General features: G+C 39.8%; 1 protein-coding gene across 1 annotated transcript in view; it reads left to right on the top strand.

Moving 5' to 3' along the window:
• The window catches only part of LRRC69 (leucine rich repeat containing 69), an 86,030-nt gene that overhangs the window by 38,693 nt on the left and 19,860 nt on the right, over nucleotides 1–27,477 (top strand). The window contains 1 exon segment of the mRNA XM_030304046.1: nucleotides 24,282–24,383. Within this exon segment, the coding sequence (XP_030159906.1) occupies nucleotides 24,282–24,383 (102 nt within the window).

The raw sequence follows: 27,477 nt of genomic DNA, 5'->3' as shown, positions 1-27,477 counted from the left end.
AGAGATGCTATTCAACCCAATGTACCATCTTTTCTTCTTATGTGACATATAGATATGGATCAATATTCTCTCTCTAAGTGTACACACACACACACACACACACATATTTAATATTGCATTAGTTTCAGGTATATAGCATAGTGATATGACAACTGTATATACAATGCTTGGTTATATTTGATTATATCCAGGACATTGTATTTGAAAAATTATTTTTGAAATAGCTTGAGGTCCAGATGATGTAACTTCCTGGAGAAGTTTTGTTTTCTTTTTTCTTTTCTTTTCTTTTTTTTTTTTTTTTTTTTTGGCCACTTTTACAGTAATGTAATGGCATCACTGTAATACAGTGGAAATAATAATACGGTACCACTTTAGTTTCAATGCTTAAGAGTTACCTAGAATATTCAAAGTAGGGCTGCTATCTATATGGGGTGGATATTTTTTTTATTTACCCTTATTCAAATATGAAAATTTCTTTCTGGTGTCAGGGAACAAAAGTGGTTTTAAATGTGGGACTCATTTCTTTCAATATCTATCTGCTCCTAGATCATGTCTTGGTTTTTCTATTGGTCATATTTGTTCTTTGATACCTTGAAGATTTCTAATATATATTTATGTTTATTGAGATATTTTGTCTGAATTACCTTATTTTCTATTACTGGATTTGGAAGTTTTTGATAGATTTCATTAAGACAGTGAGAAAACTTGAGTGACTTTATTCTGAAAACCTCATTTGCCTTCTTCAGCAAGCAACACATTTCCTTTTCTTTAATGAACATTCACCTCTCCTCATTTCTAGGTAGCAGACTATGAAACAACAAAGCACTCTGTGACTCAGTTAGATCATTCTCTTGCTGATGCATAGATACTAGATCTGGTTCTCTGGTTAAGTAGTATTTATGGTCTCCTTATTTCCTGCCTTTCTGAGGAAATAGTCTTCCCTCATCTCCCCATGCCTGGCTCTTTTGTATCATTATAGGTCTCTGGGTAGATATCAACTTCTCAGGAAATCCTTCCCTGGACACCCAATCAAAGTAGCCATCTCATTGTTATGTCAATTTAAAAAAAAATTTCTTTATGGTACTTACCACTGTTATAAACATTTATTTATTTGTTTACCTGCTTTTTGTCTGTCTTTATCTAATCTCCATTCTTTTATGCCCAAGGGAATATAAATTCCCATGACAGGAGGATACTTGTCTGTTTATTCATTGTTATACTCTTATTGCCCAAGGGAGTGCTTGGCAGGTAGTAAGCATTCAATATGAATTTGTTGAATGAATGAATGGCTGATGGCCTGATCATAGCCATCCTTTGATTTCCCTACTCCCTACTCTTCATCTGATGCCCATAAGTCACAAGCACTGGGAGGGTCTCAAGATTCTTCTCTGACTTTGAAGTCTGTCCCTACTTCCTACATCTTCCACTTTATTTACTTGGTTATATATTGCTTTCCTGCTCCATTTTCTTTAGAGGACTCTGTGTTCCTTAGTCTTACAAGACAACTCTAAGGTAAATTTCTGTTTAATAGCTGCGTTACTTTTCTTTTATAGTTATACTTGCTTTTTAACTTTAAGAGATAATTAAAGTTATACAAGCTCTAGTCTTTTTGCCTTGGGTGCCAAGAAGTTCAGAACAGAACTGCGAGATTGAAGTTTGTTTGTTTACTTATTTGTTTACTTTTTAAATATTTTATTTTTATGTAATCTCCATACCCATTGTGGGGCTCAAACTCACAACTCCAAGATCAAGAGTCAGATGCTGTACTAACTGAGCCAGGCAGGCACCCCTGACAGATTACAATTTTAGAATGATCATCTTTTTCTATATTTTTGAGTTCTAATTATATTGCCCACAATTTATAAGTCTTCTACTGTAAATCACCTAAAGTTCTTGGAAGATAATTGAGACTATATTAAATACAAACCGAAGCAAAAATAAAAACCTGAGCCCTGGCTGAGTAGTTATCCCAGGAGACTTCCAAACCTCCCTATATTAAATTGCAGGGCATTTAACATTCTATTTATAATCAGTAGTGAGGGTAGGAGGAAAGGAGGCCACTTTTCTCATTATTCATAAGATTTTTATGTGGCGAGGATCAAATAAATTTATGGAAAATTACTCATGTGTAAATGTTAGCTTTCTCTTGTTTTTTTGTTTTTTGCCCCTTTAAGCTTTTTGTTTTTTGTTATTTTGCCCATATGCAAAAAATTACACTGATGTGCAGAGGAGATATAATGGTAGATAGGTACAGTGATTAGTGACAGTAAAGACTCAATGTTCTAGAGCATAATGAAGGGGGAGAAAAACCACCTTTATCAAGAAGACAACTACCCAGAAGTGTCAGGGAAGTAGGCCCAGAAAGTAGTTCTTTCTCTTGTTAGTACCTGGTCAGCTTTCCTTTAGGAAATTCTGGAAAGAAAATTCCGTGGACTAGATTGAGTCTGAGCATAGGGGCAGAACCATCAGGGTGGACAAATGCCATCATAGGAGGGGTGCTCTTCAGTTTGTGATATATTGTTGTATTGTTAGTAATTAAGGATTTCATCCACCCAGGTCACAGATGATTGCCAGAAATACTAATATGCTAAGGAGGATGTATAAAAGTTACTGCATAAAAACCAACAATGATAACTAAAATTCTTTGAAAACTATATATTTGGTTTTGTATTAAGTACTTCAGAAGCACCATCTTATTTAATCTTCATATAGCTCTACGAGCTAGGTACTATTGCTTTTCCCATTTTACATATGAGAAAACCAAGGTCTTGGGAAGAGATTAATGTACCTATAGCAGAGCTGAAATTCAAACCTAGGTCACTTCAAATTCCAAATACTCTTAATTACTGGTAGTAACTTATATAAATATACCATGCCTGATTATCATAGATGGTTCCTGTTTGTCAAGATTGTATGTTCTTTTAATTTTTGTGGAAGGCATGGCTGAGTTGAACTAGCCAGAGATAGGACTGATCTCTGAATCCTCTGCCCCTGCTGCCTAGCTCCCTATGCTCCTATAGGCTCTGGCTAACTTTACAAAATTGAAGTCAAGACCCTTGAAATAGGTTCATTTGAGATAAAGAGTGGAGATTGGAAGTTGATGCTGCAATCTCTTGCTGAAATGGGCTTTTTGTGCCTAGTAATTAGGAAGAACAATTGGTAACATCTGAAGTCTCCCTCAAACGGAACCTCTAACCTTACTGCTGAGGGCAAGAAAACATAGTGAGTTTGGAGCGTATTTTTAGGTACATGTCAGAGAGTTTGTTGCTGGCGTTCCTGGATTAAAGGGGGAACTTCAAAGAAACTGCAGGTGCGACTCTCTAGGAGGGTAGACTAAAGAGAAAGCAGTGCTATAAATCAAGGAAATAATTCCAGACAGAAGACACTGGGTTCGTACAAGGCTTAAGACAGCTAAGCAGTGCAGTGGATATCAGAGAACGAACTCACAGATGGGGAGACAGTAAGTGAGCGTGTCACTGTGGGGAGACCGTGAGGCTTTTGATACTGTAGTTTTTTTGTTTCAGAATACACACATTGTGCTTTTAATAATACAGATAATACTGGCTGTTGTAGTAATTGACTGAGCTAGCAAGTGTAAGTCATTAGAAACCTAGCTAGTGCTTTGTGTTACATTAGTCCTGATTCCTGTCTTTGCCTCTCACCTTCAAAGCCCAAGCACTGTTACAGTGCCATGGGGTTGCCATCATTGACGTCAAGGCCTTAGAGAAGTTATGCTAGAAGATACCCCTCACTTTTTCCCCTAGGTTATCCCTTACATATATCTAGGTGCCCCTTGGGCAATCTGACCCAGAGACGAATGAGGGGTTGGAGGAATAATGGAAGAATGGGGTTGGAGGAAAAAAAATATAACCTATGCATACCTGAGGTGTATTGTTGGAAATCTAATTAGTGCTAGTAATTTTTTAACTGGATGGCAGGAAGAACAGTTATAGTTTATGCTCGTGGATCAAAGATGCACTGCAAAGCAGGAACAAAACAAAATAAAACAAACATGTAGCTTGTGTTTAATATTACAGTGGAAGAGACCACTTTATGAAATTATTTTACAACACTCCCATGGAATTTTTATTCAGGTATTCACTGTTTTGGAGTACAAGTTCCACTGAATGTCCTCTGGGGAATAACAAGTAGAGTCAGTCCAGCACTAACTGTCCCCATAAAAGGAACAAGAGGATTTATGCGTCTTCAGAGTAAGACCAGGACTGCCAACCAGGCGCTGTCTTCCAGTAAAAGTTCTGCCCCTGCCCATTTTCATAGACAGAGAGCTGGTCATAAATTCTGCTGTTCTCTTTCCCCACCTACACCTGATGATCTTGCCTGATTTGCTTGTTGAATAGTCACAATTTTTAGTTACTGTATTGCCCCACCCTTGTTGGGCTGTGATCCTTATTCAAAGATTTTGAGATTTGGCAAGTGGAGAAAGCAAGAGGAGGGCACCATGCTGAAAACTCAGAGTCCCACAGAAGCAGCAAAGTAAGGACAGCTCCTAGGGAGAGAAGGAAGGGTAGCTCATCTAAGTGCTTTCAGGATGAATAGATAAGGAAGTGGGATGGGAAGGAAATATCCAGTGGTGTGCCGGTAAGTGTTTGACAACTAGCTCTTTTTGTGACATCTACCGATTACCATGGGGTAAAAACTCCCACCATAGTCCGTTTCAGGTTACCAACATGATATCACCAGAAGCCAAGTTGAACATTGATGCTCATAATTGGCTTTCCTGATCTTGTACCAGTCAGCAAATCAATGGCAGTCACCTTGGCACCACTGGTTTAGAATTTAAGGAGATGATATGTCTTTCTTTTGTGTCAGAGATTCGTAAAACATTAGTTTTGCTATTTATAAGCTGTCTAATCTTGGGTAGAGGTCCTACAATTCCGTTAGTCACATTTCTTTACTATTAATTAATTTGTTCAGTATGTATTTGCATGTCTTTTGTAGGCTAGGAACTATTGTTCTAGGCATTCTGGATACAGAGGTGAATAAAAATAAACTCCTTACCCTCTTAAATCTTATATTCTAGAGGGGGAGACATAATACGCAAATACCTAAAATATAACTTTAGGTAGTTCATGAATAAAGCACACAGGGCACTTTATGTCCTGAAGGGCAGATTTTGTGTGTTTTGTGCACTGCTCTGTTTGCAGGCTTACAACATTGCAAGAACAAACCACAGTATAAAAGAGAGTCTGCTACTCATATGATCAGAGGGACTTGAATGAACCTATGTGGCAGGTGCTGTTGGGAAGCTGGTTGATGGCTCCATCTCAAACCCTCTACCTTTGAACTCCTTTTGTGGAGAGTGGCCATGTGTCACAGTTCTGATCAGAGAAAATCTTTTGGATGGGGTTTCTGGAAAAACTTTTATTATTGTTTTAATATTAACTAATGTTAATAGCTGTCAGTTGACACTTCTTCAAAGCTTTGGACACTTATATTTGAAAACAGAAAGCAACACAATGCTTAGAAAAAATCTAGCATTTTATAATTTTTTGTCTACACATTTGAGTATACAGGCAAGTTGTTGAAGAGTCAATTGGTTGAGTTTTTTAAAACAAAAGAACATGTGTACATACGTGTATGTGTGAGTATGTGTGTAATAAAAAAATAAATAAAAGTAGTGAATGCTCTAAGCAACCTGAGAGAGGATATGTGAAAAAAAAGAATTTGGGTTTTCTGTTCCTATAGCTGAACCAACATTTCTCACTACTTTTTTTTCCTTTTTTTTTTTTTCATTATTGTCCTCCTCCTGCTAGGAGATTTTTAGATATTTTCCCCCTAATAATTCCTCCCCTACCCCATTACATTTTAGCACTAGAGAGAGAATGTACATGTTTATATTGTCAAGTAGGATTGAGTTGTGAGGGCCACAAGCCATTATAATATCTAAGATTGTTTTGCCTCCTCCATAAACTAATTTTCACCTCCTTAGGGATCATAACAGCCTTCACTATTGAAATGCATGAGCTGAACCAGCAGAGAACTTGAAAAAATACTTCCTACATTCTTACGTTTATACTTCATGGGCCAGATATGTGGGAGAGTTTTCAAACTTCTGAGAGAATCTTAGAATCAGCACAGATGTTGAGATAGCTTTCTTGAAATCCTTGAAATACTTTTAGCCCTGGGAAAATTCTGTCTACTTTGGGAAGCTGTATTTTCAGTCCTTTAACCCAGTACAGGAGGCATCTATCTCCCATTGCTGCCATTCCCAAACACATCTTCTAAAAGTCTGCAGATCAGAAATCAGAATTAGGGTGATGTAAGTTTAATCATTTCAGAAAAAAACTTTTGAAATATCTTTTCACTGTGGATTACTTGGAAAATAGAGATAAGCAAAAAGAAAAGCAAAATGACCTATAATGCAAGCATACTGGGGCCGAGGGAAAGTTCCAGGGAAACCAAATTAACATGTTGGTTTATTTTTTTCCTATTCTTCCAGTTTTGTTTTTTTTTGGGGGGGGGAGGAGGGACAGGGGTGTCTGTGAATGCATGTGTATACATGCACATGTAGATTTTTTTTTTTAATTTTTTTCTTTTTTTTTTTTTTCAACGTTTTATTTATTTTTGAGACAGAGAGAGACAGAGCATGAACGGGGGAGGGGCAGAGAGAGAGGGAGACACAGAATCGGAAACAGGCTCCAGGCTCCGAGCCATCAGCCCAGAGCCAGATTTTTTTTTAATGGAATAGTCATATACGCTAATGTGTTAGTATTATTAGTATTACTCATGCATATTAGTGTATTATTTATATATACATGTTTTATAATCTGCCTTTTCAATTTTTATTTAAAAAATTTTCCCATTTCTTAAAGTATTTCCCTGCCTTTCTATTTCTTTCTTTCTTTTTTTTTCCCCATTGGGTATCTAGATTTATTGTGGACATTTGACTTAATTATTGAATTTTTTTTGCTTGGCCTAGTTTGTGTTAACTTTTTTTTGAATTACACTTGACATTAGTATCAGGTGTACAATGTTATGTTAGTTTCAGGTGTATGACATAGTGATTCAACCATACCTCTCTATTTCTAATGGATGCATCATATTGACATTGTTTATATTAAAGCAGTCTCCTATTTTTTGACAAGTAGGAGATTTAAACCTGTGTGCCACAATTAAGATGTTTCAATGAATATCATTGTAGCTAATCTTTGTGCATACCATTAATTACTCCCTTAGGAAAGATTCTTTGAAATGTAATTGCTAGATCAAAATTATGCATACTTTAACTGCTTTGATGAATGTTGCCAAATTTTGCTTCAGAAAGCCCAACATTTCCAAGTTTTAAAATTGGTTCTTATTCTTGCTTTAAGCAATATTTCACATACCTCTTTAAAGATATTAATTGTACTAATTACTTTTGAGTCTTGTTTTATTAGCTCTATTTCTTCTGGTATAAGTTCTTACCTCTTATTTTCAGGTAATTTTATTTTTAAACTTTCATCTTATTTTTGGATTTAGAACACAAGATTCCTGAGAGCTGGCAGCTGTCTTTGCAGTTCACCTTATGGGACAAGATAAAGTTATTACAGGAGTTTGTATTGGTCAATGACACTACAGAAATACTTAAAAATATTCCAGCAGGTATAATGCATTCTGATAGCTGCTTATTCTTCCCTTGTGTTGCCAGCCACTCAGGGTCCCTCTTACTTCTTTCTATTCAAAGCACTGCTCCTATTAGGGTATAGGTGTGCAGGATTCAGGGAAAGGAAGTTTGGAGATGGGAGGTGGAGTGTAGCTGTGGGATAAGAATGGGTGAATGAGCCCAGTGTCTACCTGCTTCTGAGAGAGTACAGTAATCCTCCTGTCTGTTGTTTCACTACCCATTCTTTTCTGGAGACCTCTACTGCCTTTGTGTACTGAGTTCCTTCATTTCTATTTGTGTGTGTGCGTGCGTGTGTGTGTGTGTGTGTGTGTGTGTAGGGAATTTTTTCTGGGGTTTTCATATCATCCTGGGTTGATACTTCCTTATTCAAGTGATACTATCTACACATGATTTCTGTTCCTATGAGGATTTCTCTTCCTGTATTTAAGTGGCTATTTATTCTTTATTTTAGAAGGTATCTTTGTGTCATTTCTAGGATTTGTCGTGGGAGAAGGATATTGCTGATTGTGCTATCTTACCATCTTGAAACTGGAAGTACTTATATCAGTTTGCTAATACATTTGCAGCATGTGAAATGCCTTTACTCTTGCCTGGTAGAGCTTAAATGAAGCAAAGTATTGGGGGTAAAAAAGGAAGACAAAATACTGGCTGATCCTAACAAGCCAGAAAAACAATAAACGTGACTTGCTAAATGGACTACATGTTGGTATAGTACCTAATTTTTCTAGAATGCTTTAAAGTTTATTAAGTATTTTATACTTCCTCATTTGATCTTCACAGTCATTGAGGGGGGTATTGTTATGTTTATACATTAAGAACAGTCTCAGATACTTTAAATGACTTGTACAAAGAAGTTGTGTGGAGGACTTGGATTTGAACCAGTTCCTGGCCTTTGAGGACAATGCTTTCTCTGTTCTATTACCACATATAGATTGAGTTATATGAAGAGCTTAAAAGAAAGGGTGTTTTAGTTAAAATAAGTGAATTAAGAGAAGGTAAAGAAAAGCATTCAAGAATTCTTGAAACATTGATATCTAATATGAATAAAGAACAAAGGTATGTTGAGTGGAATTAAAGGTGTTACACCTTTGAGGAGCTTTACTTAAAACCGCATTGGGGCTTGCGTGGAAACCAAGGCAGAAGCTACAAATTGGCATTCTTTCTTCAGTTCTCATCAAGAATTTGGCCACTAAAATTTTAATTTCCTGTCAGAATAAAAAAATGGAAGACCAAAGATCTCACAATTGGTTTTCAAACCATAAACAGCTTTCACAAAATCTTTGAATATCTTTCTTCTGGTTCACTACTCTGAATTGTTGCCTGGTCTGAATAAATTTTAAGATGGAATTCTTCAGTTTAAATTGTAGAATATTTCAGGGCAGAGGTTGGGAACTTTGATTTCTTTGTTATTCCCCAAGGAAAGTGTCTTTTATAGTTTAGTTACTGCTGATTATTGCTTTTTATCTGTAACTAGGTCTGTGAGATTTACAATTATGGGTGAAAGAACATCACTAGGTGTACGGCTTCCCTATCCTGTGGAGAGATACTAATTACATAATTTTCTTTCAAAAGCCTGAAACTGTTTTTAAAGAGTGACTAAGGTTTGAAAGTCTTAGTTAGATTGAGAGGAGGGAGAAGTCAATTTTTATGTTTTACAAAGAAGGATTCGCATTAAAGTACCCAAGAAGGTTATTTGGAGCAATTCAGAAACAGTGGAGAGAATCATTTATCTGTTGAAGGTGGGACAAGAAAATTCTATGACATGTTGAAATTGGTATATGTGTTTTATTTTGGCTCTTCGGTTACAACATAAATAGAAATTAAAGTTACATAGAGAAGATGTAATGAAGAGAATTTCACAGGTATTTAAGAAGGAGCTACAGTAAGGCTGGGCAGAGCCCAAAGGTATTGGAATGAATGTTCTCAGCTCAAAGAGCATCTGGGATCTTCAGTGGCATGAACTATTAGGTCATCACACTTGTTGCAATTGGTTGGTATAATATTGGAATAATGTGGCCATATTCCAAATGCTGCTCTGCTTATACCTTGGTTCCAGTCTCCTATAATTTCAACATACACATAGCCTACTGTGGAGTCTCCAGGTCCTTGACGTAATAACTGTTCTATTCCAGCTTCCAGAACTCAATTGCAAATTATTTCCATATTTCTTGGTTTAAATTCCCAAGAGAGTATTTGATTAGGCAAGCCTGTTGGATTTCAGATGATTGGGTCAGGCCTATGATTAGCTTTCTTTGGCTCAAGAGTCAAGCCCCTGTTCAAATGTCCAAGTAGTAAAACCATACCATGTAAAATCTGTAGGTAGCAGACTCCCTGGGTAGTGGTGGACGATGGGTGCTGGGGAAGCATCCGCAGAGTAGGAAAAGTTTGGTGGTCCCAGTATAAATTTCAGTGGAGCTGAAATTTAAATAAGGCAGTTTGATTCCGAAGTCTGTCGTCCTAAACCCATACATGTCATATACTAAGTCCTGCACTAGGAACTGGGAATATAATAGTGAGGAGCCAGATGGGATCTCTGCTCTCTCAGAGCTACAGTATAGTGGGATACATATTAATCAAGTAATTAACATTATGAATGTATAATTACAAACTGAAATCAGTACACTAAAAGAAAGAACCCACTGGTCTGTGAGAGAAAACAGAAGCCTGATTCAACAGATTGGTTAAGGAAGGCATCCCGGAGGAGGTGACAGCTGAGAGCTGAAGAGTGAGTAGGAATCAATTAAGTGAAAGGAAAAGACATATTTCAGACAGAGTGACAAGTATGTGGAAAGGGCTTGGAGGGAACATGGATGTTCAGGGAACTGGAGATAATTTAGTGTGGCTGGAGCTCAGAGATTGGATGAGAGGAGGCCATGGCCAAAGAATATAGGATATGGTAAGGATTTTGATCTTTATTTGAAGAGCAACACAAATCTCAAAGGATTTTAGGCAGGAAGTGACATAATCAGATTTGCATTTTGAAAAGATCATTCTGTCTGAAGTGTGGAAGACGTACTGGAGGAGATCAGAGGGAACGTTGGGTGGACTTCTGGTAGTTCTTTACCGAAGCCAAGTAAAAAAATTGTGGTAACTTCGTCTAAGGTGGTAGTAGTAGGAGTGGAAAGACCTGAATGGATTCATGGGATGTTTAAGAGGTAAATTTGGAAATGGTGATGGGCTAGTAAGCTTTTTGTGGTCTGGGATAGAAAACACTGGAAAAAGACAAGCCTCAGGAGAGCAGATCATGAGTTCAATCTTGAACATGGTGAGTTTGACTTGTATTTAAGACATTCAAGTGAAGATTTTGAGTAGGCAGTTGGCTATCATGTGTGGAACCAGAGTCATTGGCACAGAGATTTAATTGAAATTGTGGATTTGGGTAAAATTGCCTAGGGAAAAGAAAATAAAGTGAAAAGAAAATGTGGTGAGCTCTGTGGTGGACTCTTTCATGGTTGGGCAAAGAATGATAGGCCCGCAAAGAAAAAATAGAATTAATGTTGGCTAGCATACTGAATAGAGGAGAATTTCTGGCAACCACTAAGAGCATTTTGGAAGTTGGTGACTATGATTCCTGTGTACCCTAATGTGTGACTCTGCAAATGGGACTTCTTTATTTGGGTGCAGAGATAGGGAAAACTGATGGCAGGGATGACCCAGGGTTTTGTTTCCCTAAACATAGGGAATTAAAAGACAGAGGGCAGAGGATTCAGGTATGTCCTATAACTTACCAGGTCATTTTTTTTAATGTGGGAAAAGATTTTTAAATTTTAAATAATTCTGAGAAACATACTTTGTGTATAAACATTTGTTCCCATTTCACATATTTATTTTGGGTGAATTCCTACTAGTAGAATTAACAAAGAGTAAGAATAACTTTTAGGCTTTTTGATGACATTGCAAGTTTGCTCACAAACTGATTGCCCCAATCTTGTTTACATTGGGCAGTGGGTGTTCTAATTTTAATTTTTAATTTTTTCTGTAGATGGATCTAAGAAGCTACTTTATTTATTTTCATTGAAGTATAATTAACATACAATGTTATCTTAGTTTCAGGTGTACAATATAATGATTCAGCAATTCTGTACATTACTCAGTGCTCATCACCATAAGGGTACGCTTAATCTCCTTTGTCTATTTCACCCATCTCCCCACCCACCTCCTAATTTTTATTGTTTGCATTTTGGTAGGCAGAATAAATGTATTCCCCCAAATTTTACTTTTTGTTACTCTCTTTCAGTTGCTTTGTGTCTTGAGTAATTTTTTTGGTTAAGGTAGTTAGCTCATGCATGTGAGAATACCTTTCCATTGTCTTTGTGCATTAATGAAAACTTTTCTGGCTGTTGAATCTGAACTCCTAAATGTATGAGTCCATTTGATTCTGAATTTTAATGGTATGGACAAATCTGAGACCAGAATACCAAGAAGAGGTGCAGAATTTCTGGAAAAAAAGCCAACATTGCCAGAGTGGAGGGATAAATAGAGAAAGTGAGAGAATGAATGCTCAGGGTCAAAGATGGTGCAGGGTCCAATCATAAGAATCATATAAGCCAGTGTGAGGAATCTTGTGTTTCATCTTGAGTGAGATTAGAACCCCTGGATGGTTTTGAGCAAGGGAGTGATGTGATCTAATGTCCATTGTAAGGAGATCACACCAGTGGGGATGGAGCACACAGGGCCTCGTGGAAACAAAATCCTGTTTCCCTGCTGGTTCTCAGGTGGTACGAGGACAAAAGTGAGGTCTAAAGCAGGTGTGGGATGGGGATTGTGAGAAGATACAAACAAGCCCTTGCAGACCAGTTGTTCATTTTATAGTGATATTTAGACCAAGAGTCCTGACAAGGACTCTGGAGCCACTGTCCCATCAGCTTTAAGGCCAAATGTAGTGAAGGCAGGCAGGAAGGGGCTTGAGCTTGGGGACCTTTGGTCGCTTCTCTCTGGCCAGAATTGAGGAAGGGGTGTGTGTGTGTGTGTGTGTGTGTGTGTGTGTGTGTGTGTGTTTAGAGCCTGGAGTTTAGTTATCTCCCTCCTTCCAGGCTTCTCTTGGCCTCCTCTCTTCAACTCCTTCTAAGGGTCTTCTCTTGGGACAGGTATCCAGCAGATACTAAAGGATCCTCACTTGAGGTCACTTTGTGCCTGTTTTCACTCCCACTTGTACAGGGTGTGTGAGACAAGGGTTCCCAGAAGAGAGTTTTTGGCTTTCTTATGTTCAAATGATATCATCAGCCTACTCATTACACAATTCTGATTAGATATGAAGTGTATCACTTACTTTCTTGAATTTCTCATTGGTCACAAATCTTATTTATGTCCCTTTTAGAATTGTTAACATATATTTTGTTGAATGCCATAGCCCCACACTTAAAATCTTTTCCTCTTTGCAAGTTAGGCTTTAGCTTATTTAGAAATTCTAATTCTTCCTAATGGGTAACCCCATGAGTTCTGAAATGGTCTGAAGAGTCCATATTAATTTGCTGTTAGCCTACTTATCACTTCTGGTTTGGTCATTATTAAATCCTAGCCTCCTTTCTCCTTGTTTACATTAACGGTGTTCTTGCTAAACCAGATCCTTCTGATCTGCCTCACTACTTTAGGCTAATGGAAGGAACAGAAGGACTTGCTGAATGTATACATTGTTCCTGAGGCATGGGGCTTTGGAGAAACAGTTACCACAATTGACCACTTGTGGAGAAGGAGGCCTTTGAAAATTTTGAGTTTCCAGGGAGAGCTGTGGGTACCTGGGGATATCTGAGAAGACATTTGTTAATATAGCAATTATTTACTGGGCATCAGCTATGCTCAAAGTACTGAATTTAGAAGTTTCATTTATAGGCACTTAAGATATCATTCTTAAAGAGACAAAAGCCTGGTAGATGAAGATAGACTTTTCAACAATGATTTCATAGTGTTTGTAGGTGGTATGATTTATATATAAGGCCCAAGGAGTGGACGTGGAAACATTTGGCAGAAGCCAGAGAAGCTTAGGTGGGTGATATTTTCATTTTGAAGAAGTGTTCCAGGAATGGGGTGAGAAGAAGGCACAGCATTAGTAATAACTGTGAGATAAGACACAGGCCTCTTGTGAGACCCCTAAGTACCTTGGGATGGCTGGCATGTAAGGGCAAAGGTTGAGCTTACCAGGATATAGGGTTGGAGAAACCAGCTGAGGAGAGCCAATTATGACATACTAAGGATTTTGAACTCATTCTGTGGACAAAAGAGAACATTGAAAATTTTTCAGCAGGATTGTATTATGATCAAATTCTTATTATTTTTTTTTATATGAAGTTTATTGACAAATTGGTTTCCATACAACACCCAGTGCTCATCCCAAAAGGTGCCCTCCTCAATACCCATCACCCACCCGCCCCTCCCTCCCACCCCCCATCAACCCTCAGTTTGTTCTCAGTTTTTAACAGTCTCTTATGCTTTGGCTCTCTCCCACTCTAACGTCCTTTTTTTTTTTTTTTTTTTTTTCCTTCCCCTCCCCCATGGGTTCCTGTTAAGTTTCTCAGGATCCACATAAGAGTGAAACCATATGGTATCTGTCTTTCTCTGTATGGCTTATTTCACTTAGCATCACACTCTCCAGTTCCATCCACGTTGCTACAAAAGGCCATATTTCATTTTTTCTCATTGCCACATAGTATTCCATTGTGTATATAAACCACAATTTCTTTATCCATTCATCAGTTGATGGACATTTAGGCTCTTTCCATAATTTGGCTATTGTTGAGAGTGCTGCTATGAACATTGGGGTACAAGTGCCCCTATGCATCAGTACTCCTGTATCCCTTGGGTAGATTCCTAGCAGTGCTATTGCTGGGTCATAGGGTAGGTCTATTTTTAATTTTCTGAGGAACCTCCACACTGCTTTCCAGAGCGGCTGCACCAATTTGCATTCCCACCAACAGTGCAAGAGGGTTCCCGTTTCTCCACATCCTCTCCAGCATCTATAGTCTCCTGATTTGTTCATTTTGGCCACTCTGACTGGCGTGAGGTGATACCTGAGTGTGGTTTTGATTTGTATTTCCCTGATAAGGAGCGACGCTGAACATCTTTTCATGTGCCTGTTGGCCATCTGGATGTCTTCTTTAGAGAAGTGTCTATTCATGTTTTCTGCCCATTTCTTCACTGGGTTATTTGTTTTTCGTGTGTGGAGTTTGGTGAGCTCTTTATAGATTTTAGATACTAGCCCTTTGTCCGATATGTCATTTGCAAATATCTTTTCCCATTCCGTTGGTTGCCTTTTAGTTTTGTTGGTTGTTTCCTTTGCTGTGCAGAAGCTTTTTATCTTCATAAGGTCCCAGTAATTCACTTTTGCTTTTAATTCCCTTGCCTTTGGGGATGTGTCGAGTAAGAGATTGCTACGGCTGAGGTCAGAGAGGTCTTTTCCTGCTTTCTCCTCTAAGGTTCTGATGGTTTCCTGTCTCACATTTAGGTCCTTTATCCATTTTGAGTTTATTTTTGTAAATGGTGTGAGAAAGTGGTCTAGTTTCAACCTTCTGCATGTTGCTGTCCAGTTCTCCCAGCACCATTTGTTAAAGAGGCTGTCTTTTTTCCACTGGATGTTCTTTCCTGCTTTGTCAAAGATGAGTTGGCCATATGTTTGTGGGTCTAGTTCTGGGGTTTCTATTCTATTCCATTGGTCTGTGTGTCTGTTTTTGTGCCAATACCATGCTGTCTTGATGATGACAGCTTTGTAGTAGAGGCTGAAGTCTGGGATTGTGATGCCTCCTGCTTTGGTCTTCTTCTTCAAAATTCCTTTGGCTATTCGGGGCCTTTTGTGGTTCCATATGAATTTTAGGATTGCTTGTTCTAGTTTCGAGAAGAATGCTGGTGCAATTTTGATTGGGATTGCATTGAATGTGTAGATAGCTTTGGGTAGTATTGACATTTTGACAATATTTATTTTTCCAATCCATGAGCAGGGAATGTCTTTCCATTTCTTTAAATCTTCTTCAATTGCCTTCATAAGCTTTCTATAGTTTTCAGCATACAGATCCTTTACATCTTTGGTTAGATTTATTCCTAGGTATTTTATGCTTCTTGGTGCAATTGTAAATGGGATCAGTTTCTTTATTTGTCTTTCTGTTGCTTCATTGTTAGTGTATAAGAATGCAACTGATTTCTGGACATTGATTTTGTATCCTGCAACTTTGCTGAATTCATGTATCAGTTCTAGCAGACTTTTGGTGGAGTCTATCGGATTTTCCATGTATAATATCATGTCATCTGCAAAAAGCGAAAGCTTGACTTCATCTTTGCCAATTTTGATGCCTTTGATTTCCTTTTGTTGTCTGATTGCTGATGCTAGAACTTCCAGCACTATGTTAAACAACAACGGTGAGAGTGGGCATCCCTGTCGTGTTCCTGATCTCAGGGAAAAAGCTCTCAGTTTTTCCCCGTTGAGGATGATGTTAGCTGTGGGCTTTTCATAAATGGCTTTTATGATCTTTAAGTATGTTCCTTCTATCCCGACTTTCTCAAGGGTTTTTATTAAGAAAGGGTGCTGGATTTTGTCAAAGGCCTTTTCTGCATCGATTGACAGGATCATATGGTTCTTCTCTTTTTTTTTGTTAATGTGATGTATCACGTTGATTGATTTGCGAATGTTGAACCAGCCCTGCATCCCAGGAATGAATCCCACTTGATCATGGTGAATAATTCTTTTTATATGCTGTTGAATTCGATTTGCTAGTATCTTATTGAGAATTTTTGCATCCATATTCATCAGGGATATTGGCCTGTAGTTCTCTTTTTTTACTGGGTCTCTGTCTGGTTTAGGAATCAAAGTAATACTGGCTTCATAGAATGAGTCTGGAAGTTTTCCTTCCCTTTCTATTTCTTGGAATAGCTTGAGAAGGATAGGTATTATCTCTGCTTTAAACGTCTGGTAGAACTCCCCTGGGAAGCCATCTGGTCCTGGACTCTTATTTGTTGGGAGATTTTTGATAACCGATTCAATTTCTTCGCTGGTTATGGGTCTGTTCAAGCTTTCTATTTCCTCCTGATTGAGTTTTGGAAGAGTGTGGGTGTTTAGGAATTTGTCCATTTCTTCCAGGTTGTCCAATTTGTTGGCATATAATTTTTCATAGTATTCCCTGATAATTGTTTGTATCTCTGAGGGATTGGTTGTAATAATTCCATTTTCATTCATGATTTTATCTATTTGGGTCATCTCCCTTTTCTTTTTGAGAAGCCTGGCTAGAGGTTTGTCAATTTTGTTTATTTTTTCAAAAAACCAACTCTTGGTTTCGTTGATCTGCTCTACAGTTTTTTTAGATTCTATATTGTTTATTTCTGCTCTGATCTTTATTATTTCTCTTCTTCTGCTGGGTTTAGGCTGCCTTTGCTGTTCTGCTTCTATTTCCTTTAGGTGTGCTGTTAGATTTTGTATTTGGGATTTTTCTTGTTTCTTGAGATAGGCCTGGATTGCAATGTATTTTCCTCTCAGGACTGCCTTCGCTGCGTCCCAAAGCGTTTGGATTGTTGTATTTTCATTTTCGTTTGTTTCCATATATTTTTTGATTTCTTCTCTAATTGCCTGGTTGACCCACTCATTCGTTAGTAGGGTGTTCTTTAACCTCCATGCTTTTGGAGGTTTTCCAGACTTTTTCCTGTGGTTGATTTCAAGTTTCATAGCATTGTGGTCTGAAAGTATGCATGGTATAATTTCAATTCTTGTAAACTTATGAAGGGCTGTTTTGTGACCCAGTATATGATCTATCTTGGAGAATGTTCCATGTGCACTCGAGAAGAAAGTATATTCTGTTGCTTTGGGATGCAGAGTTCTAAATATATCTGTCAAGTCCATCTGATCCAGTGTCTCATTCAGGGCCCTTGTTTCTTTATTGACCGTGTGTCTAGATGATCTATCCATTTCTGTAAGTGGGGTGTTAAAGTCCCCTGCAATTACCACATTCTTATCAATAAGGTTGCTTCTGTTTATGAGTAATTGTTTTATATATTTGGGGGCTCCGGTATTCGGCGCATAGACATTTATAATTGTTAGCTCTTCCTGATGGATAGACCCTGTAACTATTATATAATGTCCTTCTTCATCTCTTGTTACAGCCTTTAATTTAAAGTCTAGTTTGTCTGATATAAGTATGGCTACTCCAGCTTTCTTCTGGCTTCCAGTAGCATGATAAATAGTTCTCCATCCCCTCACTCTGAATCTAAAGGTGTCCTCAGGTCTAAAATGAGTCTCTTGTAGACAGCAAATAGATGGGTCTTGTTTTTTTATCCATTCTGATACCCTATGTCTTTTGGTTGGCGCATTTAATCCGTTTACATTCAGTGTTATTATAGAAAGATACGGGTTTAGAGTCATTGTGATGTCTGTGTGTTTTATGCTTGTAGTGATGTCTCTGGTACTTTGTCTCACAGGGTCCCCCTTAGGATCTCTTGTAGGGCTGGTTTAGTGGTGACAAATTCCTTCAGTTTTTGTTTGTTTGGGAAGACCTTTATCTCTCCTTCTATTCTAAATGACAGACTTGCTGGATAAAGGATTCTCGGCTGCATATTTTTGCTATCTAGCACCCTGAAAATCTCGTGCCAATTCTTTCTGGCCTGCCAAGTTTCAAAAGAGAGATCAGTCACGAGTCTTATAGGTCTCCCTTTATATGTGAGGGCACGTTTACCCCTTGCTGCTTTCAGAATTTTCTCTTTATCCTTGTATTTTGCCAGTTTCACTATGATATGTCGTGCAGAAGATCGATTCAAGTTACGTCTGAAGGGAGTTCTCTGTGCCTCTTGGATTTCAATGCCTTTTTCCTTCCCCAGATCTGGGAAGTTCTCAGCTATTATTTCTTCAAGTACCCCTTCAGCACCTTTCCCTCTCTCTTCCTCCTCTGGGATACCAATTATGCGTATATTATTTCTTTTTAGTGTATCACTTAGTTCTCTAATTTTCCCCTCATACTCCTGGATTTTTTTATCTCTCTTTTTCTCAGCTTCCTCTTTTTCCATAACTTTATCTTCTAGTTCACCTATTCTCTCCTCTGCCTCTTCCATCCGAGCCGTGGTGGTTTGCATTTTGTTTTCCATTTCCTTTAAAGCGTTTTTCAGCTCCTCGTGACTGTTCCTTAGTCCCCTGATGTCTGTAGCAAGAGATTCTCTGCTGTCCTGTATGCTGTTTTCCAGCCCAGCGATTAATTTTATGACTATTATTCTAAATTCACTTTCTGTTATATTATTTAAATCCTTTTTGATCAGCTCATTAGCTGTTGTTATTTCCTGGAGATTCTTCTGAGGGGAATTCTTCCGCTTGGTCATTTTGGATAGTCCCTGGTGTGGTGAGGGCCTGCAGGGCACTTCCCCTGTGCTGTGGTGTATAACTGGAGTTGGTGGGCGGGGCCGCAGTCCGACCTGATGTCTGCCCCCAGCCCACCGCTGGGGCCACAGTCAGACTGGTGTGTGCCTTCTCTTCCCCTCTCCTAGGGGCGGGATTCACTGTGGGGTGGCGTGGCCCGTCTGGGCTACTTGCACACTGCCAGGCTTGTGATGCTGGGGATCTGGCGTATTAGCTGGGGTGGGAAGGCAAGGTGCACGGCGGCAGGGGGGGCAGGCTTAGCTCGCTTCTCCTTAGGTGATCCACTTCAGGAGGGGCCCTGTGGCAGCCGGAGGGAGTCAAATCGCTGCCGGAGGTTTGGCTCCGCAGAAGCACAGAGTTGGGTGTTCGCGCGGAGCGAGCAATTTCCCTGGCCGGAGCCGGTTCCCTTTGGGATTTTGGCTGGGGGATGGGCGGGGGAGATGGCGCTGGCGAGCGCCTTTGTTCCCCGCCAAACTGAGCTCTGTCGTCCGGGGGCTCCGCAGCTCACCCTCCCTTTGTCCTCCAGCCTTCCCGCTTTCCGAGCAGAGCTGTTAACTTATGACCTCCCAGATGCTAAGTCGCGCTTGCTAAGTCGCGCTTGCTGTCGGAACACAGTCCGTCAGGCCCCTCCGCTTTTGCAAGCCGGACTCGGGGGCTCTGCTTGGCCGGCGAGCCGCCCCTCCGCCCCGGCTCCCTCCCGCCAGTCCGTGGAGCGCGCACCGCCTCGCCGCCCTTCCTACCCTCTTCCGTGGGCCTCTCGTCTGCACTTGGGTCCGGTGACTCTGTTCTGCTAATCCTCTGGCGGTTTTCTGGGTTATTTAGGCAGGTGTAGGTGGAATCTAAGTGATCAGCAGGACGCGCGGTGAGCCCAGCGTCCTCCTACGCCGCCATCTTCCCAGAATCCCCTCTCAAATTCTTATTTTAAAAGACAATTTTGGCAGCAGAGGTTTGCATGGAGACTAATTTGAGTACTATTGCAATAATTCATGTAGGGTGAAGGCCTTAAGGCAGAGTGTTGGTGGCTGGGGTCGGAAGTAGGAGGAGATTCTGCAGAAGTAGTGAGGAGGTTGGTGGGAGAGCGAGATGGAAAGAAAGGATAGATTCCAGAAGTTTTAAGAAGGTAGAACTGACAGAACATGGCGGGAGATTTGATGTGGCTGATCAGGAAAAGGAAAGAGGAAAATTTGGAGGAAACATGAGTTCAGTTTCAGATGTTAGACTTTTTAGTCATTGTGGGACTTCCAGCAGGAGATTTTTCACAGACACCCAAATATTTGAGAGAATTACTCAGGAAGTTCATTTGTAAAGGTGGTTGATACAAGCAACCTTCAGCTTGTGGTGCCTGGGTGGCTCAGCCAATTAAGCAACCAGCTCTTGGTTTTGGTTCAGGTCATGATCTCATGGTTTGTGAGTTTGAGCCCCATGTTGGGCTCTATGCTGACAGTGCAGACTCTGCTTGGGATTCTCTCTCTCCCTCTCTCTCTGCCCCTCCTCCACTCACACTTTCTCTGTCTCAAAATGAGTAAATAAACTTTAAAAAAAACAAGGAACCTTCAGTGCAGAGCACCTTGAATCCTTAATTTTAACGAGTTTTTCAGTGTTTACTTCAACAAACCACCTCCACTCTCACGTCTGGATCTTTTCTTCTTTTTTCTTAAAGTTTATTTATATTTTGAGAGAGAGAGGGGGGCAGAGAGAGAGGGAGAGAGAGAATCCCAAGTAGGATCCACGTTGCCAACATAGAGCCTTATGTGGTGCTCGATCTCACGAATTGCAAGATCATGACCTGAGCTGAAACCAAGAGTGGGACACTTAACCAAACTGAGCCACTCAGGTGCCCCTTATGTCTGGATCTTAACATCATCTTCATCTGCTCTAAATTGGAAGAATTAAAGTCCAAGATGGCAGTTTGAGCACTGGTTCCTTCTATGTTCCAGTTCCCTATTGCTTTATAGCCATATCTTTTCTTCTGGGTCACTGAGACTTCACATCCCTTTACTTCTCCTTTTACTCCTGGTTAATTGAAACATTGTACTATCATTTCTTTTTCTATCTAGTCTAGATCATAAAGTCCAAATCATTTGCTCTTTAGTACATGCAATGCATTCATTCCCTTGCTTTCTGATGCACAATTCTCAGTGTTGGATCTGGGCTACTAAGTGCTAAATGGAAGCACAAAATATATGGACGGGAAAAACCACAACTGTGTGGATTCCAGTAGGTCATCCCTCAGCACCTCTGTCTCTGGCCAGGTTTCTCTTCAAAAACCTGTAGCATATTCCCAGCTTTCACCACCTTCTTCATGCCTTTTTCCACAATGACACCTTGCTTCACAACTCAGTTAACAGATGGTCTTACTCTTTATTTTTAAGACAAAATTGAAGGCATCATGTCTGATTCCTTCAGTGATCCAAACCTGCACCTTCAAACTTATCCATGCCTACATTTATACCTCCTTTCCTGTGGCCACAGAGGAGGAAATAATGCAAAGATGTTAGTATTCAAAGGTCATTTTGTGTTCACCTGATCGTTATTATTTCAATTATCCTTTTTCTCTCCTTTACATTAATCTGTGTTGGCATTTACCTTCTACATGCTCAAGTGACCCTTTTCTTAGAAAAGTAAAAAAAAAAAAAAAAAAAACCCTCATTTTAACCTTTATTCCTCTGCAGCTGCCAGTCCCTTCTCCAGATATGACAGGTCAGTGAATGCTTATGATGTTCCAATTTCAACACTACTTTGGACCTGATAATTCTTTGTTGTTGGGGCTGTCCTATGCATTGTAGGATGCCTAGCAGCACCCCTGGCCTTTGCTAATTAGATGCCAGCAATACTTCCCCTTACCCAGTTATGACAACCAAAAATGTCTGCAAATCTCTGTTGTGGTGGAGGGGCAAAATTGTTTCAGTTGAGATAAAACTCATAACTCTTTAAAAAAAACTTTTTTTAGTGTCTATTTTTGAGAGACAGAGAGAGACAGAGCATGAGTGGAGGAGGAGCAGAGAGAGACGGAGACACAGAATTGGAAACAGGCTCCAGGCTCTGAGCCATCAGCCCAGAGCCCGACGTGGGGTTGGAACCCACGAACCGTGAGATCATGACCTGAGCCGAAGTTGGATGCTTAATTGAGCCAACCAGGCGCCCCGTAAAAAAATTTTTTTTTAACGTTTATTCATTTGTGAGAGACAGAGAGAGACAGAACATGAGTGGGGGAAGGGCACAGAGAGAGAATGGGAGACACAGGATCCAAAGCAGGCTCCAGGCTCTGAGCTGTCAGGACAGAGCCCAGCTGGGGCTCAAACTCAGAAACCACGAGATCATGACCTGAGCTGAAGTCGGCTGCCCAACTGACTGAGCCACCCAGGTGCCCCAAAACTGATAGCTCTTATTGAGTAAGCACGTGCAAAGAGACTCTGACAAGCTGTAACAACATTTTACTAATAGAAGATAATGTAACTGATTTTGCTACTGGACAAAAATATTGTTCTATTAAGTTACTAGGCTGACAGGAAATCCAGTAGTGAACAGAAAGAGAGGGTACAAAAAATGTTTTTTTCTGAATATTCTGGGGAATATTCAGAGTGGACATTGAGAGATTTTGTCACTTTGCAAAACACATGCTAATGAATTTCAGTAATTAATTTCATTGGGATCACCTCCTTTTAAATTTTTTTTTCTACGTTTTTATTTATTTTTGGGACAGAGAGAGACAGAGCATGAACGGGGGAGGGGCAGAGAGAGAGGGAGACACAGAATCGGAAACAGGCTCCAGGCTCTGAGCCATCAGCCCAGAGCCTGACGCGGGGCTCGAAGTCACGGACCACGAGATCGTGACCTGGCTGAAGTCGGACGCTTAACCGACTGCGCCACCCAGGCGCCCAGGATCACCTCCTTTTAAAATATGTGTGGTAAGTTAGCAAACTGAATAACTCATTACCATGTATGATGGAAGTGTAGTGACAGGATTTGAAGGAAGAAAAGCATGATTTCATATAGAGAAATGTGTGCTCTTTGAAGCACAGTTCAACTTGAAATGATGTTAATGATGTTTACACATACCAAGATATTCAAGTTTGTATCTGTTTTGAAAAAAGTGGCTATGCGTTTGGTTATAAATTATGGACTGTTGTTCTTTAGGACAGAAAGGAAACTATGATGGTTCCGTTAAGCACAGGGAGTGCTTTCTTCATTTCAACACACTCAGCACTGACTGGGGGCTACCATTGGATTCAACTGTCTCGGTTGCTCCTTCATGGTGGGCAACATAGGAAGCTGCGTTAGGAAAGGCAGAATGTCTGTGGTGGGACCAGGAGACAAAGTGATTCCAACATGGCCTTGAGCTCTCTGTTTTATTTCAAAATCTTGTCTGTGTTGTAGAGATTTCTGGAGACTTTTGAGACCTAGTGACATGACACGCTGGAAAGATGTTTTAAATCAATTATTTTAGTTTATTGCATGCTTGCTATGTTTCAAACCCTAGGCAGAATTCAGGGAACTATCTGTAACTTTCCTGTAAGTGTGAGACACAGCGGTGTGATGATGTCAGCGCATCCTGGCTCATTAAGAACCAATTTTCCATATTTCTCCCCAGCTCTGTGTTTTGTGACTGTAATCGCCATGGTAGAAGTAGTTATACTAAGGAATAAGGAACCAAAATATGCCACAAATCAGGGCTTTAAAAAAATTATATTCTTTCCAGAGAACTGTTTTACCAGTACACCACCAAAGATGGGTCTTCTTTTTTTTCCATTTCAAAGCTGAAACTGAAGTTCAGGAAAGTAATTCCCTAAAGTGAGTTTAACTTTGAAAACCACATGAGTTCCTGGGAGGCAAGGCACACTATTAGTATGAGAGAATCCCTTATTTTTCTACTCAAATGGTAGAGTCCAGTTGAGGTTAGGTTTTATTCATAGGGCGTTTTGATTTTCCTTTGTTTCTCTTACCTTTCGTACTGAACATAAATGAGTCATGGTTCACGGTCTTTCAGACCTGGATTTTGGTGTAAATTAGAATGTTATTTTTCATCATACTTGGTTTTCTAACAAATATATTATTTGCAAAATATTCCCAGCATTTGATTATTTAACTGACCCCTATTCTATTACTAATCAGTTCTGTTATCCTCAACAAGTTTCCTCTGCTGTCTAGTATTGGGGATGCCACCAGGGACCTCTAAGGTCAATGCCATTCATTCCAGCATGAAGACCTTTATGCTTTTAACAATAGAATATTTCCATGTGAAAATACTAACATGGAATATAAGTTCTAAATAAAGTAAGATGAGCCTCAAAAGTGAAGTTTGTTATTTTATGATGAAATGAGGTTTTTATTTTGTTTTGAAAGTTTCAGAACCTGAAGCTGAGGGAATTCTACTGTGAAGGAAACCCTCTGTTCCTGAAGGAGCCACTTACCGCTGTACAACAGGATGATGTCTGGAGTCTACAGGTGAAGCCTTATACCATTCACACAGCTCTTGAAACTAAAGCTATGATTTAAGTTTTAAAGAGTTTTCTTTTAAAGCATTCTTGCCAAACTGGTAAATGATTACAGCAACCCTAGTCCATTGGCAATGTGGATCCTAGACATAATCTCTTTGACTGGCTTATAGAATTCAATGTAATACTGATTTCTAGAGTGACCAAATTTGGAGAAATGGAAACATTTTATTGGATGAAAAGAAAAGAGAGGAAGTTATTTTCACTTTAACCTTCCAAGTATTTTTTCAGTATTATTTAAAGGGTGTATTTGATTTGTTTTTACCATGGTTTTTGCCTCTTCCTTCCCATTTTCACTTGTCCCTGTTTCTAGTGGATAAAGGAATCTGACCCAGAAATCATGTTCACTTTAATCAGACAAATTGATGATATTAAAATATGGAATAGAAAAGCATAGTAGAGGACTCTCTTTGTGTGTTTTTTAGTGACAGATGAATTAAGATTGCAGATCTTCCCACAGTTGAGTATGAGTCTCCATCATGAATTTGGACTTCTCCGATTCTAAGTATTTAACAGGAATGAACTAATTTATGATTTAGTCCTCCGATAACCTTAAAAAGTAGTGCCATTATTGTCCCCCTTTTACTGATAAACTGAGATCAGGGTAAGTTAAATAACTTATCCATGTTCACAGAGCTAGTATGTGTTAGTATGATGATGCCAACCTAAAAGCTGGGCTTCAGACTCCATGCTTGGAAAGCTCCATTGTCTTAGAAAGAGTCTGCTGGAAGGTGAGGGAAAGGGAAACAGGGCTAGTCCCTTTCTGGAGGAGGGTCTGGTTTGTGGAGGGGACCGAATGAGCAGTCAACCCAATGTGGCAGTAGTTTCACTGGGATCCCTTGAGGGCAAGAATGTTGCTGTGTGTCCAGCATGAAGAGGCAGAGTGAGAGAGAAGTATTTCTTCCCCCTTTTCTAAAACTATAAGGACCCAGGAGCACAAGAATTTTATGCAGGCATGCGCGTGCGTATGCACACACACACACACACACACACACACACACACACACACACAGTTGACCCTTCAACAACATGGGGGTTAGGAGCACAAATCCCCAGGGAGTCAAAAATCCATGCATAAATTTTGATTCCTGCAAAACTTAACTACTAATAGTCTACTGTTGATGGAAGTCTTACCAGTAACATAAAGAGTTGATTTACATATTAACACATAACAAATAGGTGTTAATGTATATATGTATTATGTACTGTATTCTTATAATAAAGTAAGCTAGAGAAAAGTGAAGGTTAAGAAAATCATAAAGAAGAGAAAATACATTTATACTACTATGTTGTATTTATTGAAAAAAAATCATTGGCTTTGAAAAGCAGAGGGACTTAACATTGTGAGTTTTTATAATCAGTGGGGCTTAACTCCTGGAACTTTAAAAATCAGCAGCTTGGGTCTGGGGGAACCAAAGGGTGGTAGAAAACTGGTTCCCTGCCCTTAAAGAGACTGCATTATAACAAACAGCCCCAGTGATATGGCATAGAAGCTGCGGTTTGAAAAACACCAGGGGTATGGGAAGGCTATTTGTTTACTTATCTCAGAGCCTCTGCAGCAGGGGCAGGGATCTTTAGGAGACTTTTATAAGAACAAAAGAGCTGACAGGCTCTATTTCCCTCCCCCACCCCCTAGCCTAGATACATGGAGACCTGCAGGAACCAGTACAGTGTGAACACTACCTGGCTTGCTAACAGTGTACCCCATACCCATGAAGTTCTGCAGACTCACCCCTCTAGCCCCAGTCTCCCCGGGAGTTTTCCAAAGTGACTACAGGTCCCCTGACACAGTGGACCTGCACAAAACTTGCTAACACTGTGCACCCCACCCTCGCATTCTCCTATTGACCCACCCCCACCAACCTGTCCTCCACAGGAGTCCAGAGGTGTGCCACAAGTGTGGCATTGTGCAAGCAGCCCCAGTAGGGGCCAGCACCACTCCAAAGTGACTTCTGTCCCAGGGAGTGTGGAAGATAACTACACATACCAGTTGAACTGCAGCTCCAGCAGTGGGCTAGGCCAGATATCTGGTCCCACTATAGGCCCCACCCACCAACAAAAGCCTCCTGGGGGACAACACAGGGAGAGTATCCTGCAGTTTGGTGCAACTGCATCTCTGCCCAAGGCAGCCCCAGATTGGTCCATTAACAACAGGGACCAAACCTTGCCAACAACAGGGAAAGTGAGCCATTGTTGGCAATTCCACTGAAGACAAATGCAGCTCAGCCACAAGAGTAGGGTGCACAAAATATATGTAGGAGACACCCTTGAAGCTCCAGATTCTGATGAACAGGAGACATTGCACTACAGGGCATCACAGGACATTTCCTTCATAAGGCCATACCTGCAAGAGCAGGAGACATAGTTGATCTTTCTAACACATAGATACAAAGAGACAAAATGAAAAGACAGAGAAATATGTCCAAAATGAAAGACCAGGACAAAATCATAAGAGAGCTAAACCAAATGGAGATGAGTAATATGCCTGGTAGATAATTTAAATTAATGGTCACAAAGATACTCACTGGGCCTGAGAAAAGAATGGAAGATCTCTGTGAGAACCTCAACAAAGGCAAAGAAAATGAAAAAGAACCATTTAGAGATGAATTCAAAAGATGAAATTAAAAATACACTAGAGGAAATAGAGAATAGATTACAGGAAGCAGAAGCATGGATCAGTTGACTTGGAGGACAGAGTAATAGAAGGTAAACATGCTGAACAGGAGAAAGAAAAAGAGATTAGTAAAAATTGAGAATAGATTAAGGGGACTCAGCAACACCACCAAGCATAATAACATTCACATTATAAGGATACCAGAGGAGAAGAGAGAGAAAAGGAGGCAGAAAATATGTTTGCAGAAATAATAGCTGAAAACTTCCCAAATCTGGGGAAGGAAACTAGATCCGAATCTAGGCAGCACAGAAAGCCCCCAACAAAATCAGCCCCAGGAGGTCCACACCGAGAGCATTGTAATTAAAATGACAAAAAGTAGTGATAAAGAGAAAAATTTAAAAGCAGCAAGAGAAGAGAAATCAGTTACATA

Source organism: Lynx canadensis, chromosome F2, assembly GCF_007474595.2.
Source record: "Lynx canadensis isolate LIC74 chromosome F2, mLynCan4.pri.v2, whole genome shotgun sequence".
Taxonomy (NCBI): Eukaryota; Metazoa; Chordata; class Mammalia; order Carnivora; family Felidae; genus Lynx; species Lynx canadensis.
Note: the sequence above shows the minus strand (reverse complement) of the source record. Positions and strands in the feature narration are given on the sequence as shown.